This window comes from Lynx rufus, unplaced genomic scaffold (genome assembly GCF_022079265.1).
Source record: "Lynx rufus isolate CCGP_SWC_20201006 ecotype Redwood Valley unplaced genomic scaffold, mLynRuf1.p SCAF_5, whole genome shotgun sequence".
Taxonomy (NCBI): Eukaryota; Metazoa; Chordata; class Mammalia; order Carnivora; family Felidae; genus Lynx; species Lynx rufus.
In genome coordinates this window covers 15453081-15467848 of record NW_025814867.1, presented here as the reverse complement: position 1 = coordinate 15467848, position 14768 = coordinate 15453081, and the positions used below count along the sequence as shown (strand labels likewise).

General features: G+C 39.4%; 1 protein-coding gene across 8 annotated transcripts in view; it reads right to left on the bottom strand.

Moving 5' to 3' along the window:
* NEK10 (NIMA related kinase 10) overlaps positions 1-14768 on the bottom strand; it is a 208433-nt gene that overhangs the window by 79798 nt on the left and 113867 nt on the right. For 7 of the 8 annotated variants that reach the window (XM_047100316.1, XM_047100309.1, XM_047100310.1 and 4 more), the window contains 2 exons: positions 10451-10580; positions 9837-9907 (listed from right to left, as the gene is read on the bottom strand). The exons of the other annotated variant lie outside the window; for it this stretch is intronic. In XM_047100316.1, the coding sequence (XP_046956272.1) occupies positions 9837-9907; positions 10451-10580 (201 nt within the window). The remainder of the gene's footprint in view (positions 1-9836; positions 9908-10450; positions 10581-14768) is intronic. 8 annotated transcript variants of the gene reach the window in all.

The window sequence follows — 14768 nt, the reverse complement described above, 5'->3', positions numbered from 1 at the left end:
ACCAGGTAGAGAACAGTAGCAATGATGGGACAGGGACAGGGACAGGGTCAGGAACAGGGAGCCGGAGGCCAGGTAGGGGCCAGGGCGTCAGGAGCAGATGGCTGAGAATCTATGTCAGAGAAGTAGGAAGTTGGAGGGACCACTTACGAACTGAGGCTCCCCAGCCTCAAACATACATGCCCCTTGCCTCCTCAGACTTAATTTCCAAAACATAAATTTAAAGATAAAATTATTAAGAATCTCATGACTTTTAATGCAGAGGCTTAAACACTAAGTGCAGGGCAGTTTTGAGTATGAGGCCATAGGCAGTGAGCATTGGTCATAGATCATCCCTGCTTAGATACTTCAGAGAATTCTTAAAAGTGAACAAATGCCGGGGCACCTGGGTAGCTCAGTCGGTTGAGCGTCTAACTATTAGTTTCAGCTCAGGTCACAATCTCACTGTTCAAGGGGATCGAGCCCCACATCAGGTTCTGTGCTGATAGCAGGCAGACTACTTAGGATTCTCTCCCTCTCTGTCTGCCCCTTTCCTGTTCTCTCTCTCTCTCTCAAAATAAACAAATAAACATGAAAAAACAATTTTAAAAAAGAGTGAACAAGTGCTTCAGTGATTCTCCAATAAAATAAACAAAATTGTGTTGTAGCAAAAACCTAGGTTGTTCTACTCACCTCACCCCCTTTGTCCCCACTCTGCTCTGAGAGACCAGATGGAAAGAATTAGAAAGATGTGATGTTCAGTTGTATTCATTTTGTGTTTCAAGAAACAAAGAGTTGAGGATTATGGTGGTGTGAGTTGTTCCCTTTGTCTCTCTCCTTCAATGTATAACCAGTAGGGCATCCATAAACCAACAAGGTTTCCTCTTCACAGCACACCAGGATGCTGGAGTGATCCATACCTCCGTATAACTGAGGGTGAGTGGATCGGACTTCATGGAGGTGGTAGAACCAAGGATAAAGTGTCAGAACTGAGGGAGACTGAAATTCTAAAAAAGGACCAAACAGACATTCTGGGGCTGAACAACCCGACAAATGGGATGAAGAATGCATTACAAAGCACTGTAAACACAACAGATCAGATGGAAGAGAGGATATGTGATCTGGAAGGTAGGAATCGGGAAATGATTCATATGGAGGAGAAGAGAACTTCTATTTTTAAAATGACTTTTACAAAGTGAAGAAATCCTATGAGAGCTATCAGACTGCTTTAAGAGAGCCATCAAAAATAATGGGTATACCATAAGGAAAAGAGAAGAAGGGGGCAGAGAGGCAGTTAAAAAAATAATAGCTGAGAACTTCCCAAAGCTGGGGAAAGAACTAGACATAAAAGTCCACGAAGCTAATAAATCACCTTACTCTCTCAATGTAAAAAAACTTTGAGACACATTATAGTGAAGCTGTCAAAAGTCAAGGATAAGGAAAGAATCTTAAAGGCAGCTCAGGAAAAAGAGACTAACCTACAAAATAACTCCCATTAAACTATGAGCAGATTTCTCTGCCGAAAATCTACAGGCCAGAAGAGAATGGAATGATTACTCAAAGTATTGAAATATAAAAATCTTAGGCAAGAAAACTATCCAGCAATGTTATCCTTCAGGCATGAAGGAGAAATAAAAGATTTACCAAACAAAAGCTGAATGAGTCTACCACCACTAGACCTGCCTTACAGGACATGTTGAAAGGAGCTCTTCTGCCTTCAACAAAAAGACAGAAGTACCCAGATTTTCAAGTAAGGTGATAAAAAGAATCACAAAATTGTACACAAAATTGTACTTCTATTTCAGAAGAGGGTGTTAAACTATAACATAAAGGTTAAAGGATAAAAACGTTAAAAAAAACCTGTACATGCCAACAATTCAGTAGTAAACATATAGCATAAAAAGAGATAATTTGTGACAACAAAAATATAAAAATGGGAGAAGGAAAATGACAGAACCTGTATAGACAAATGAAGATTAGTTGTTATCAGCATAAAATGGACTATTTTATCTATGAGACGTTTTACATAAAGTTCATGGTAACCACAAAACAAAAATCTAGGGCAAAGACACAAAACCGCAAAAAAGGGGAAACTGGGAAAATTATCACAGAAAGTCGCCAACCTAAAATGTAAACAGAAACACAAAGAAAAAGAAACAATACAGATACAAAACAACCAGAAACTAAAAGACAAAATGGTAGTAGTAAGTCTCCATATACCAATAATCACTGTCAATATAAATGGATGAACTCACCAATCAAAAGGCACCGAATGTCTAGACAGATTAAAAAACAAGACCCAACCAAATGCTGCCTTCAGGAGACTCATCTCAGCTCCAAAGACAAACATAGATTCAAAGTGAAGGGGTAGAAATTGATACTCTAAGCAAATGGTAACTAAAGGAAAACAGATATAACCATACTTATATCAGACATAGTAGGCTTTAAGCCAAAAAATATAACGAGAGACAAAGAAGGTCATTATATAATGATAAAGGGGTCAATACACCAAGAAGATATAACAATAATAAATATACATTCTCCCAAGATCTTCGCATCAAAATATAGTAAGCAAATACTATCAGATCTTAAAGGAGAAATAGACAATGCAATAATAGTAGACCCCACTATCAGCAATGGATAGATCATCCAGAAACCAGCATTACCTTGATACCAAACCAGATGATAAAGACACCACAAGAAGAGAAACCTATAGAAAAATATCCCCGATGAATATAGGTGCAAAGATTCTCAACAAAATATTAACAAACAAAACTCAAGAATACACTAAAAGGAGAAAACACCATGGCGAAGCGGGATTTATCCCTGGGATACAAGGAAAGTTCAACACATACAAATCAATAAATGTAATTCGTCACATCAGTAAAATGAAAGATAAAAAACTACTTGATCTCAATACACACAGAAAAAGCATTTGTCAAAATATAACATTCTTTTATGGTAAAAATCCTCAGCAGATTGGGTATAGAAGGAATATATCTCAACATTAAAAAGTCTACATACAACAAACCCACAGGTAACATTATACTCAATGGAGAAAACTTGAAAGTGTTTCCTCTGAGATCACAAGCAAGGCAAGGTTGCCCACTCTCATCATTCTATTCAGGATAGTATTGGAAAAGTCCTAACTAGAGCAATGAGGCAAGGCAAAGAAACAAACAACACCCAAATTAGGAAGAAAGAAGTAAGATTTTCTCTGTTTACAAATGATATCATCTTACATATAGAAAATCCCAAAGAGTCAATCGAAAAAAACTGTTGAAATTAATCAGTGATTTCAGGAAAGGGGCAGGTTACAAAACGAACTTACAGAAACCAGTGGGGATTCTTTTATACTAATGATAAAGCCTTAGAAAAAGAAATAAAGAAAACTATCCAAATTGCAATAGCATCAAAAATAATAAAATACTTAGGAATAAATTTAACCAAGGAAGTGAAAGATCTATACAACAAAACTACAAGACTTTGCTGAAAGAAATTGAAGAAGACACAAATAGATGGAAAGACATTTTGTGTTCATGTATCAAAAGAGTAAATATTGTAAAAATGGCCATACCACCAAAAGCCATCTACAGACTCAGTACAGTTCCCATAAAAATACCAAAGGCATTCTTCACAGAAATAGAAGGAACAATCCTGAAATTTGTGTGGAACAACAAAAGGCCCTGATTAGCCAAAGCAATCCTGAGAAAAAAGAATAAAACTGGAGATGACACACATCCTGATTTCAAACTATACTATAAAACCCTACTAATAAAAACATTATCATCCTGGCATAAAAATAGACCCATAGACCAATGGAAGAGTATAGAGAGCCCCAAATTTAAATTCCAGAATATATATTCAACTAATATTTGACAACAGAGACAAGAACACACACTGGAGGAAAGATAGTCTCTTCAACAAATGATTCTGGGAAAAGTGAAGAAATATATACAGAACAAAGAAATTGCCCCCCTATCTCACATCACTCACAAAAATTAACTCAAAATCAGAGACTTAAACATAAGACCCGATACCATAAGACTCTTAGAAGGAAAGGAAGAAGCTCCTTGATATTGGTCTTGGCAATGATTTTTTTTTAACATGATGCCAAAAGTAAAAACAACAACAGAAGTGACAAATGGGACTACGTCAAACTCAAAAGCTTCTTCACAGCTTCTGCTCCTTAATTAACAAAATGAAACAGCAGTCTACAGAAGCAGAGAAAATTTTTACAAGCCACATATCAGATCTACATCAAGAACAAAACACAATTTAATAACAATAAAACAAATAACCTGATTAAATTGGGCAGAACTAAACAGATATTTTTCCAAAGAGGACATCAAAATAGCCAATAGGCACATGAAAAGATGCTCAACGTCACTAATCACCAAGAAGACGCAAAGAAAAACCATGATGATCTATCACCTTACACCTGTTAGAATGGTTATCATCAAGAAGACAAGAGATAAAAGGTGCTCGTGCGGATTTGGTGAGAAGGGAACACTAACACTGTTGGTGAGAATGTAAATTCCTCCAACCACTACAAAAAACCATATGGAGTTTCCTTAAAAAAAATAAAAAATGGATCTCCCATACGATCCAGCAACTCCACTTCTGGGAGTACACCCAAAGGCACTGAAAATAGGATTTCAACAAGGTATCTGCACTCCCATATTTATTCACAAGAACCAAGATATGGAAACAACCCAAATGCCCATCATCATATGAATGAATAAAAGAGTTGGGTGTATATGTACAATGGGACATTATTCAGCCATGAAAAAGGAAGATATCTTCCCATATTTGGCAGTAGAGATGGAACTTGAGCACATTATGCTAAGTGAGATGGCTCAGAGAAAGACAAGTACTGTATGATATCACTTATATGGAATCTAGAAAAATCAAAGCTACAAAAAAATAGAAAGTAAATGGTGGTTATCAGGACACGAGGGGTGGGGGCTATAAGAATGATGGTAGCTAAGCGTACAAACTCGTGATGAGTAGTAAATAAGCATAGAGACCTAATGCACCGAATAATGAATATAGATAATAATACTGTACTGTAACTATATGATATGATAAATATTGCTTCAACAGCAATCATATTACAATATATCAAATATATACAATACATCATTATGGAGACATTGTACACCATAAATTTACAAAATGCAACATGTCATATTTACTTTGGGGTGGGGGGGAAAGAAAAAAAAACAGAGTGGGGGGGGGTAATGTAAAGATCCCTTTGTCCTTAAAACTAGCTGAAAGCATTAACTTTGTTAGTCATCATGACCGGCTCTGAAACAAAGCACCAGACAGCTTATGCAACCAGGCACAGATAGAGAAATGTAAGGCAATTGAAATATTTTGTGCATAAAAGGAAATGTTCTTCTTTTTAAAAAAGTAAACAGACAATACTCTCTTAACAGTGTACTGGAAGGTAAAAATAGTAATGTTGGTACTGGGCAGAGCAACAGAATGGATTTATTTTCTGCCCAAACTCTTCAGGGTTGCTAAGTTATCCTCCCAATGTAAAAGCCTACTAGGAAAGACAAGTTCCAGTGACAGAATGTGCTTGTATGCCATATGAACGGACAGGAAAAAGGAAAGATTCTACACATTAGAAACACAACTGCATGAACTCTACTTGAGACCGGGTGTAGACAGTGAAAATGAGATGGGAAAGCAGAAGGATAATATAATTGGAAATAACACCAAGTATGAAATTAAGAATGAGTCCAGTAAAGTTTCCCATTAATGGCTATTTTATATTCCAAAGGCTCTATCATGTTGTTGTTGATCAGCTCTGAGCCTAATTTGCTGAGTCATAAATTATTATTAAGACCAACTTTTACCTTTATATATTCCTTGCATCAATTTCCTAAAGAAAATAGGAAACTAAAAAAATAGAAAATTGAATTTGCTTCCTTATTCTTTTGGAACTTAATTTTTAAAGACTAAAAATCCAAAGCAAATTAAATATGTAATTGCATAAAATTCATGGCTGAATTTGGTTTTATGTATGTCAAATTTTGTAAAGATAAAACTTTGTGATGTGAACCCAGACAATGAGTCTCGAATAACTTAAATGAAGACCACATCTGCTACAGAATGCACACGTTAATGTATGATCAGTTACCAAATTAAAACTAAATCATCAGTTCTTACTTATTATAGCATCTCAGTGTTTTGAATTAAAAGTGTCCTTATGAACATTTCATCCCGAGTCCCCTGATGGTGATCATTCATCCTCTTAAACATTCTGGTGACAGGGAACTCACTCCCCACCCAGCAGCCTGCCTCACTATGGGCATCTCTAATCCTGACCCACACTTCTTTTTTTCTTTTTTAAGTTTATTTATTTATTTTGAGAGAGAGAGAGAGAGCACAAGAGAGCATGAGAAAGGGAGACGTAGAGAGACAGGGAGAGAGAGAATCCCCAGCAGGTTCCAACACCGTCAGTGCAAAGCCCAACGCAGGACTTGATCCCATGATCCATGAGATGATGACCTGAAACCAAGAGTCAGACACTTAACTGGCTGAGCCACCCGGATGCCCCCGGCACATACTTCTAACGGTGAGCTGACCTGGGCCTCCTTGGAACTCCACTCCATGGTTGTGGCTCCACTTTTCTGAAGTCCAGAGAATAAACTCAGTTGTTTTCACATTTTTGGTGCCATTCCATTTTCATGCTTGTATCCCAAACTTGTTGACCCAACCTCCAACTCACCATGGGAACAGCCCCACTTCTCTCCATCAACACCACCACTATTTCAGTCAGATCCGCCATCATCTCTCGGGAGATAGCTAGATCCGCTTCCCTTCCCTCCCCCAATCCTTCCTGTCTATTCCCCACGGAGCAGCCAGCATGATCTTTCCTATAGAAGAAATTTTCACTATATGCCAGCCTATAAATGACCTTAAATTTTCTCCTCAGTACTTGAGATAAAAATTCAAAGTCCTCAACGTGGCCTAGTTGATCTGGCCCCCGTCAGCCTCCCCAGGCCCTCAGCATTCTTTGGCTATTCTCTTCCTTACTTGACATGCTACATCTCCAATTTCTTTTAGTTCCTCAAACTAATAAGCTCTATGGTCTATGAAATGTTTTCTCTACTCTGTTTACTATTTGAGAATTAGTGGTTGTTTAGGTCTCGGATTACATGTTCTTTCTAAACAGAAACTTCCCCCAAGTCGCTAGACTAGGCCAAGTCCTTCTGGACTCTCTCATTGCTTCCTTTACCATTCTTCATCAAATTTATCAGAACTTATTTTAGATACTTAATCCCATAAATAGTAACACTAATATTATTAATAACAATACCTAATTTTACTGACGGTTCACTTGATGCTGGCACTGTGCGAAAAGCACTAGAAGCGTTATCCTATTTAGGCTTTGGAACCAGCCCATGAGTAGTTACTATTGCTACCTGTACATCACAGATGAGAAAAGCGGTTGAATGGAAGAGCAGGGATTAAAATCCAGCTGATTCCAGGGGCACCTGGGTGGCTCAGTTGGGTAAGCAGCCAACTTCGGCTCAGGTCATGGTTTCACGGTTCGTGAGTTGGAGCCCCGCGTCAGGCTCTGTGCTAACAGCTCGGAGCCTGGAGCCTGCTTCAGATTCTGTGTCTCCCTCACTCTCTGCCCTTCCCCTGCTCCGTCTCTCTTTCTCTCTCAAAAATAAATAAACGTTAAAAAATCGATCAATCGATCGATCAATCAATAAAATCCAGCTGATTGCAGAATCTATTGATGTTCTTAAACTTTACATGTAGCATTGGTAACTGACTCCTCCACTAACCTGTTAGCCCCAAGACACATGGATACCAGTAGCCAGGGAGCCTGTCAGAAGCAAATTATGGCCCAGTGCCACAAACTCAGAGTTTGCCCAGTGCCACAAACTCAGAGTTTGCCCAGTGCCACAAACTCAGAGTTTGCCCAGTGCCACAAACTCAGAATAATGTCTCTGTACATTTTCTCTGCACCACCCCTCCCCTGGTCTTTATGGCACTCAAATACCTATGAAAAGGAGAAATTAAATGACTAAATCTGGTATTCTTGTCTTCACATCTCCGGAGACTTCTTGAATTTTTAAGGCACTTTCCAGAAAACAAATAGCAGATAATAGGATCAAATTGTGGAGACGAGCAATTTAAATACATTTGTCTGGATTCATTAGCAACAGGGCATGATCTAATATATGCAGAATTCAGATTATTCCGAAAGGGGTTTCAGCTCATTTCCCATAATATTAACAATGATAATTGCCAATATTGCTTAAGATTTACCATTTGCCAAGCTCTATGCTAAGTGATTTTCATAGTTACTTTGTATAATTATCACACCAGCCTGATGACTTTGGTATTATTACAGCCCCCATTTTAACTGGATGAGGGAACAGAGATGCAGAAAGACGGTCCAATGTTTGTTCAGAGTCTACAGTTAGTGAAACTCAGCCCCAGCTGGGCCTGGGCCCCTTAACTGTAGGACAGCACTGTGCTGAACAAGGAAAGTTTCAATATGTAATCCTACAAACTGTGAGAGTACCTATTAATGTGAACGACAGGCTCAGAGGAGAAAGTGAAGGGAATACATCTCTCACATTCCATCAGAGGTGGTGCTAGGTGCTGGGGCAGGTACAGAACCAAGTTTAAAGGCAACTGGGCAGGAGAATGGACAGATATTCTATCTTGGGGGAGTCTGGGATTTCTATGATCATAATGAGGATTTGACTGAGCTTGATGGGGCCGATAAGTAGTCTTGAGCCAACTTAGGAGCATACATTCGTATATAAATAGCAGCCAGAAAACAAGTCATTTATTCATAGAACCAGTATTTGTTAAGGGTCTGTCTTGTACCAGGCACTGCTCTGGGCTCTCAAGAGCTATGAATGAGACTGGAGAAGACCCTGCTCCTGGAGAGTTTTCCTTCTGGTGGGGACAAGACAGACAATAAGGAAACAAGTCTGCATGGACCTGTCTAACATGTCAAGGGATGGGTGCCATGAGCTTTGTAAAGCAGGCAAGAGGGTCAGAAAGCAGAGAGGCTGTGGGGAGATCAGGCAGGCTCCCTGATGATGGCAAATAACATCAGAGACATGAATGAAATGGGGCCTATGCCATGCCCATACCAGAGGGAAGAGAAGTCCAGGAAAAGGCAAGAGGGAGGACAAAGGTCCAGAGGCAGTCGCATGCCAGGACTCGCAGGGAGCTCCCTGTGGCTGCAGGGAGGGAGGGAGCACCAAGGGAGCAGAGGGAAAGTGGGACGGAAGGGTGACAGGTCAGCGGGGACAAGCCCTGTGAGGTCAGAACTTTGTGAATGCAACGGGAAATGACTTTCATTAAAATCCTACTACACTGCCGGCCGGAGCGCTTCTTTTCTGACTTTCTTTGAAGAATTATTATACAACATAACATTACCAATTTAAAAATAGAAACGAAAAAGTGCTTGCGATTTTATCATTTTGCATGGCCTTTGCCAGTTTCCTATGTCCTTGTCTAGCCTTTTCTCACATCTGTGCATATATTTACAGTTTTTCTCAGAGTTACAAACAGCTTTACATCCTGTTTGCTTTACTTAGCTTCTCACCGTATTTGTTTTACGGCCTGATACAAAGCCCTCTGAATAATCATTCTGATGGCTGCATAATATTGCAAGTGCAGACACTACCTCCTCTCGGACACTTCAGTGGCTTCCAAATGGTCACCATTACTGATGATACACAAATATTTTTCTGGGTTTGGATTATGTGGCAGCCCTTCTTCTTCATGAATATGGACACAGTAAATTCGGAGAGACGCGAGGTCTTTCTTGACGATCCCTATCGGTTCAGAGTTGTGAGGATAATTACCTGCTGATGGTATCTGTCACTTTCTCAGAGTAGGTGCCTTCTGGCACTGGTTCATATACCGCCTGCACTATCTGCAAAACAGACAGACTAGTGTGATGGACATAAAGAGGCCACGAGTATCTACACTACTTGGCCACAACATGAAAGCTGCTCAATAGGCATTATGACCATGCACACATTTTAATCAGAAACAAAAACATCCCAACAAATAAAAAATTAACATCAAGTAAACAGTTCTCGAGCACAGATTGTATTCTTCAAGCTGAGTTAAAGTTAGCCTCAGATTCATAATAAATCATGTGTAGGATAATATAATATGCCAATTGTAGGCAATCCAAACCACAATTAAAAATAAAAGACCAAAAGTAATTTGATAGATTTATTTGTATAATTTTCTATGATAAATGAAGACAATTATAGGGGGAAATGTGCCATAGCACATGATGTATATTTAGAAGAAAGGGGGGAAATAATGGACTAGATCACGTGGTTAATAAAACAATGTGCCTGCTTTTAATTGACATTTTCATAAAAACCACAAATGATCTATTTAGGGAGAAAAGAAATGGCATTTTTAGCAACACAAGACCCTTCTGTCTCCCAACACTGCTTACTTTTGTAGCCAGGGAGAGCATGTTGGTGCTGTAGAAGGGAGGATTCAGAGTTGCCATCTGATAAAGGATGCAGCCTGCCGCCCAGACATCAGCCTTCTCCCCATACGGCTCGCTCTTCAGTACCTCAGGGCTGAATTAAAATAAGGTTGTTAATAGATACTGTAAAAGGCAGAAGAAATCAGCACAGAAAGAAGTCCAATTTTCAAGCAATAGTTGGAGACATGAGGGGAAAAAATGGAAACTCTTTATCACTAATTCAAATAAATATATTAAAAACTATCTTTGAATTCTCCCAGACTCAGATGAATCAAGAAGCACCATCAAGCAATTCCATTTTAAGCACTAAATATCAATGAACCATATAACTATTGCCTATTAAGTGCCTAAGGAATTTATTTCCAGAAACAATCACCCCTCTGTGGTAGAAGGGATTGTTGGCTCTGGATCTTTACTATTCTGAACATTTTGCACATCTCACCCTTACAATGGCCTCTTGGGAAGTGGTCATTACCCACCTCTGCCTTTGGTTTTGTTTTGTGTTGGTGTGGCCAGTGGAATATGGAAATGACAGTGAACCAGACCAGAGCCTTTGTCTTAGCAAATATTGAGTGCTTTCATTTGTCCTTTGAGGAGCTTCTGTCCATTACCAAGAGAAGAACATATCCCAGTGGCTGTTGTCCCACCAGCCTGGGTCCAGCATAAAATACACGGAGGAGATCTGCCCCAGACACTGCATAAACCTACAGCCCGAAGGAAGGAGAGCTTGCCCAGAAGACCGAGACCTATGAGTCTAACAATAAGTGCTTATTGTTTTTTTTTGTAATTTTTTTTAATGTTTATTTATTTTTGAGAGAGAGACACACACAGAGACAGAGCGCAAGTGGGAAGGGGCAGAGAGAGAGGGAGACGCAGAATCCAAAGCAGACTCCAGGCTCTGAGCTGTCAGCACAGAGCCCCAATGTGGGGCTCGAACCCACAAACTGTGAGATCATGACCTGAGCTGAAGTCAGACGCTCAACCAACTGAGCCACTCAGGTGCCCCAATAAATGCTTATTGTTGAATGCCACTGAAATTTTTGTGATTTGTCATACAGCATTAGTATGGGATAACTGACTGATACAGCCCCTCCCATTGCTCTTCAACTCTGGCCTATAAAGTAGAAGGAAGACCACATTTAAATATGTTGCAGAAAATGACAACTTCCAACCTGTTCATCTCTTCTGAAATCACATTTCCAATCTGGACATGGATGCTGTCAGCCTTTAAATGAATTTAAGGTGTGAGAGTTTATGGTTTTGACATTTTTTTAAGTGGAGGGGAGTGCAATTCTCCTGGATATTTTGGAGTAATAGAAGTCTCCTCTATCATATTTGTAGAGTGAAACTCAGGAAAGGGTTTAAAGCACTTAATACCCACACATCCTAAATTAAGTACTTTAGCAATTCACTTCTGTATGTATTTAGGACTGTGCTCAGCCCTCTACATAAGTAGAGTAGGGATTAAGGGTTAGCTTTGATGGTGGATTAAGGTATAAAGAAACTGATAAATTGATATTAGAACAACCAGAGTAGACATAAATCAACGTTGACTATTAAGAATATCCAAGGAGAGGCGGCGCATGGGTGGCTCGGTCAGTTAAACGTCCGACTTCAGCTCAGGTCATGATCTCGCGGTCCGTGAGTTCGAGCCCCGCGTCGGGCTCTGTGCTGACAGCTCAGAGCCTGGAGCCTGTTTCAGATTCTGTGTCTCCCTCTCTCTCTGATGCTCCCCTGTTCATGCTCTGTCTCTTTCTGTCTCAAAAATAATAAATAAACGTTAAAAAAAATTAAAAAAAAAAGAATATCCAAGGAGTTGCTATTTTTGCGAGATTATGAAGAAGAATTCTTAGTTTTAGATTTATGTTATGTGCTTGCAGAGGAAGGTATGATTTCTAGGGCTCTCAGTTGGGCATTTTCATATTTGGTGTTTTTGAGCTCAATAGCATGGCAGTGGGGGAAATGGGAATGAAATTTCCAGGACTCTGCTGGTTCTAACTGTATAAAAAGTGTCTCCTGTTGTCACCTGTCAACTGTTCACATTTAAAAGAAAATGCCTTAACAAGAAATAATGTCCTCCAGAGAAAAAAAAATGTCCTTGGCCCCCCACAGAAAAATTTCTCACGTTTTAATCTACTGAGAAGTCAGAGGATTTGTTTCCTATTTCCAAAAGCTCATGAAGCAGATGCTACGAGTGTTCCGCCCATTTCCCCTTAGACCCCTTTTCCATTTCCTGTTCCCGCTATGCTTTCACTCTCAACAGCCAGCATCTGTACTTCTTTGGAAAATAGCCTTCATTTGTTCTCAAAAAAACAATCACTCAACCTGGGGGAAAACACTTGTAGGAACAGAATTTACTCAGTTTATTGTTCTCATCATTCCACCTCCTCCTCCTTCTCACTGGAGACCACAAACCCTGCTCATTCCAACAGGCATTCCCCTTTGCACTCTGGCTTTGCAGCTCCCAGCAGGGTGTGGGGTCTATTTCTCTACCCCTTGAAACTGCACTTGATGTGACTTGCTTTGGCCAAGAAGACACAAGCAAAAGTGATATAAGGAGAGGCTTAGAAAATACTCTTTGGGGCTTTCTCTCCCTTCCTGCCCCGGAGAATCCTACGAATACAACCAGGTGACTGAGCCCAGGTTCGCCTGCTGGATGATGGTAACGCGTGGCCCAATTACCTCCACCCACTACCCACAGCCAGCCTACCATCAAACCTGTGCGGGAAGCCACTGGAACCCAGGTGACCACACATACTGAGCCCAGCCAATACTCTAATCAGCAGTCCTCACTGAGACCAGCCCAATTTGCCCAATGCACCCAGTGTATTGATGTTTTTAAAAAGTTTATTGTATTAGGCCACCAAGATTTGACGCAGTCTGTTGAGGTTAACTGTTATAATAGATCTCATCAGATTCTCAAAGCTGTGCATGAGCCCTTGAATCAATGCTGTGCGTGAGCCCCTGAAAAAAGACCAAGAATTCCTTTTCCGGAAAAGAATTAAGAAAGGGAAATGAAAGACAAGCAATACAACTGCCAACTCTCATATCACTTTGCTGCTGGGATAAACTTCAAATATCCTCTGAGGTAAGAGTTTCGTAATTACAACCAAAAGCAACGACAAATAGAACGCAGACTCTGATTTCGAGAAGCCACAACAAAATGTGGTTATGGGTCTCAGTTGTGTCCCCCAAGATTCATATGTCGAAGTCCCAATCCCACTACCTCGGAATGTGACCATATTTTACAATAAATTCTGTATGAGATGATCAAGTTAAGATGATGCCTCTAGGATGGGCCCTACTCCAGTCTGATTGGTGTCCTTCTCCCCATGAGTGTGCACAGACAGAACCACAACCATGTGAAGAGGCAACAAGAGGGTGGAATCCTGGCATCTGCAAGCCAGAGAGGAGACAGGCCTCAAAGGAAACTAAACTGGCCAACACTTTGATCCTGGACTCTCAGCCTTCAGAACTGTGAGAAAAGAAATTTAAGCCGCCCAGTCTGTGGTATTTTGTTATGGCAGACTTAGAAAACTAATGCAGGTTTTATGAGAAAACCTACTTATGTGTTTTTCACCTTCAAAAGAACCCAGCCTTTTGGAAATATGGCTAAAGTCATTGATTCAATCACATCTTACCAATATCATATAAGTTTTTTGGTGATTATTATTTGAAACCCATTGTAAAATAATTTGCTGTCTTGTAATGATTTCCAATTTCTCTGTTTAAGGTGAGCCCAACTACATTTAGAAAAATACAGAGATTTATAGCTAGCAATGCTTCCTTTAAGAGAAAAAAGTTAAATAGTATACACACACAATTTAAAATGGGTTTTCATTTTTCCGAACAAAAAGATTATGTTGCATGTAAAAAACGGTCATTCCTATATGATCCAATCACCTAAAATCTTTTAATGATCAAAGAAAACATAACTTAGACAATATTAAACAAACACAGGGGCTCTTCTGACAAAGATTAAAATGTTTACAATTATGTGTGTTAAAATCACAGCCATAGTCAGTTATATGGCAATAAAAATGTATTTACTTTTACCATGTACAACATGGTGACTACAGTTAATCATAATGTACTATATACTTGAAATTTGCTAAAAGAGTAGATCACAAATATTCTCGTCACACACACAAAGAGGTAACTATGTGAGGTGATGAATATGTTAATTAACCTGATTGTGGTAATTATTTCACAATGTGTAAATATATTGAAACATCACATTGTATACCTTAAATATATACAATTTTTACTTGTTAATACCTCA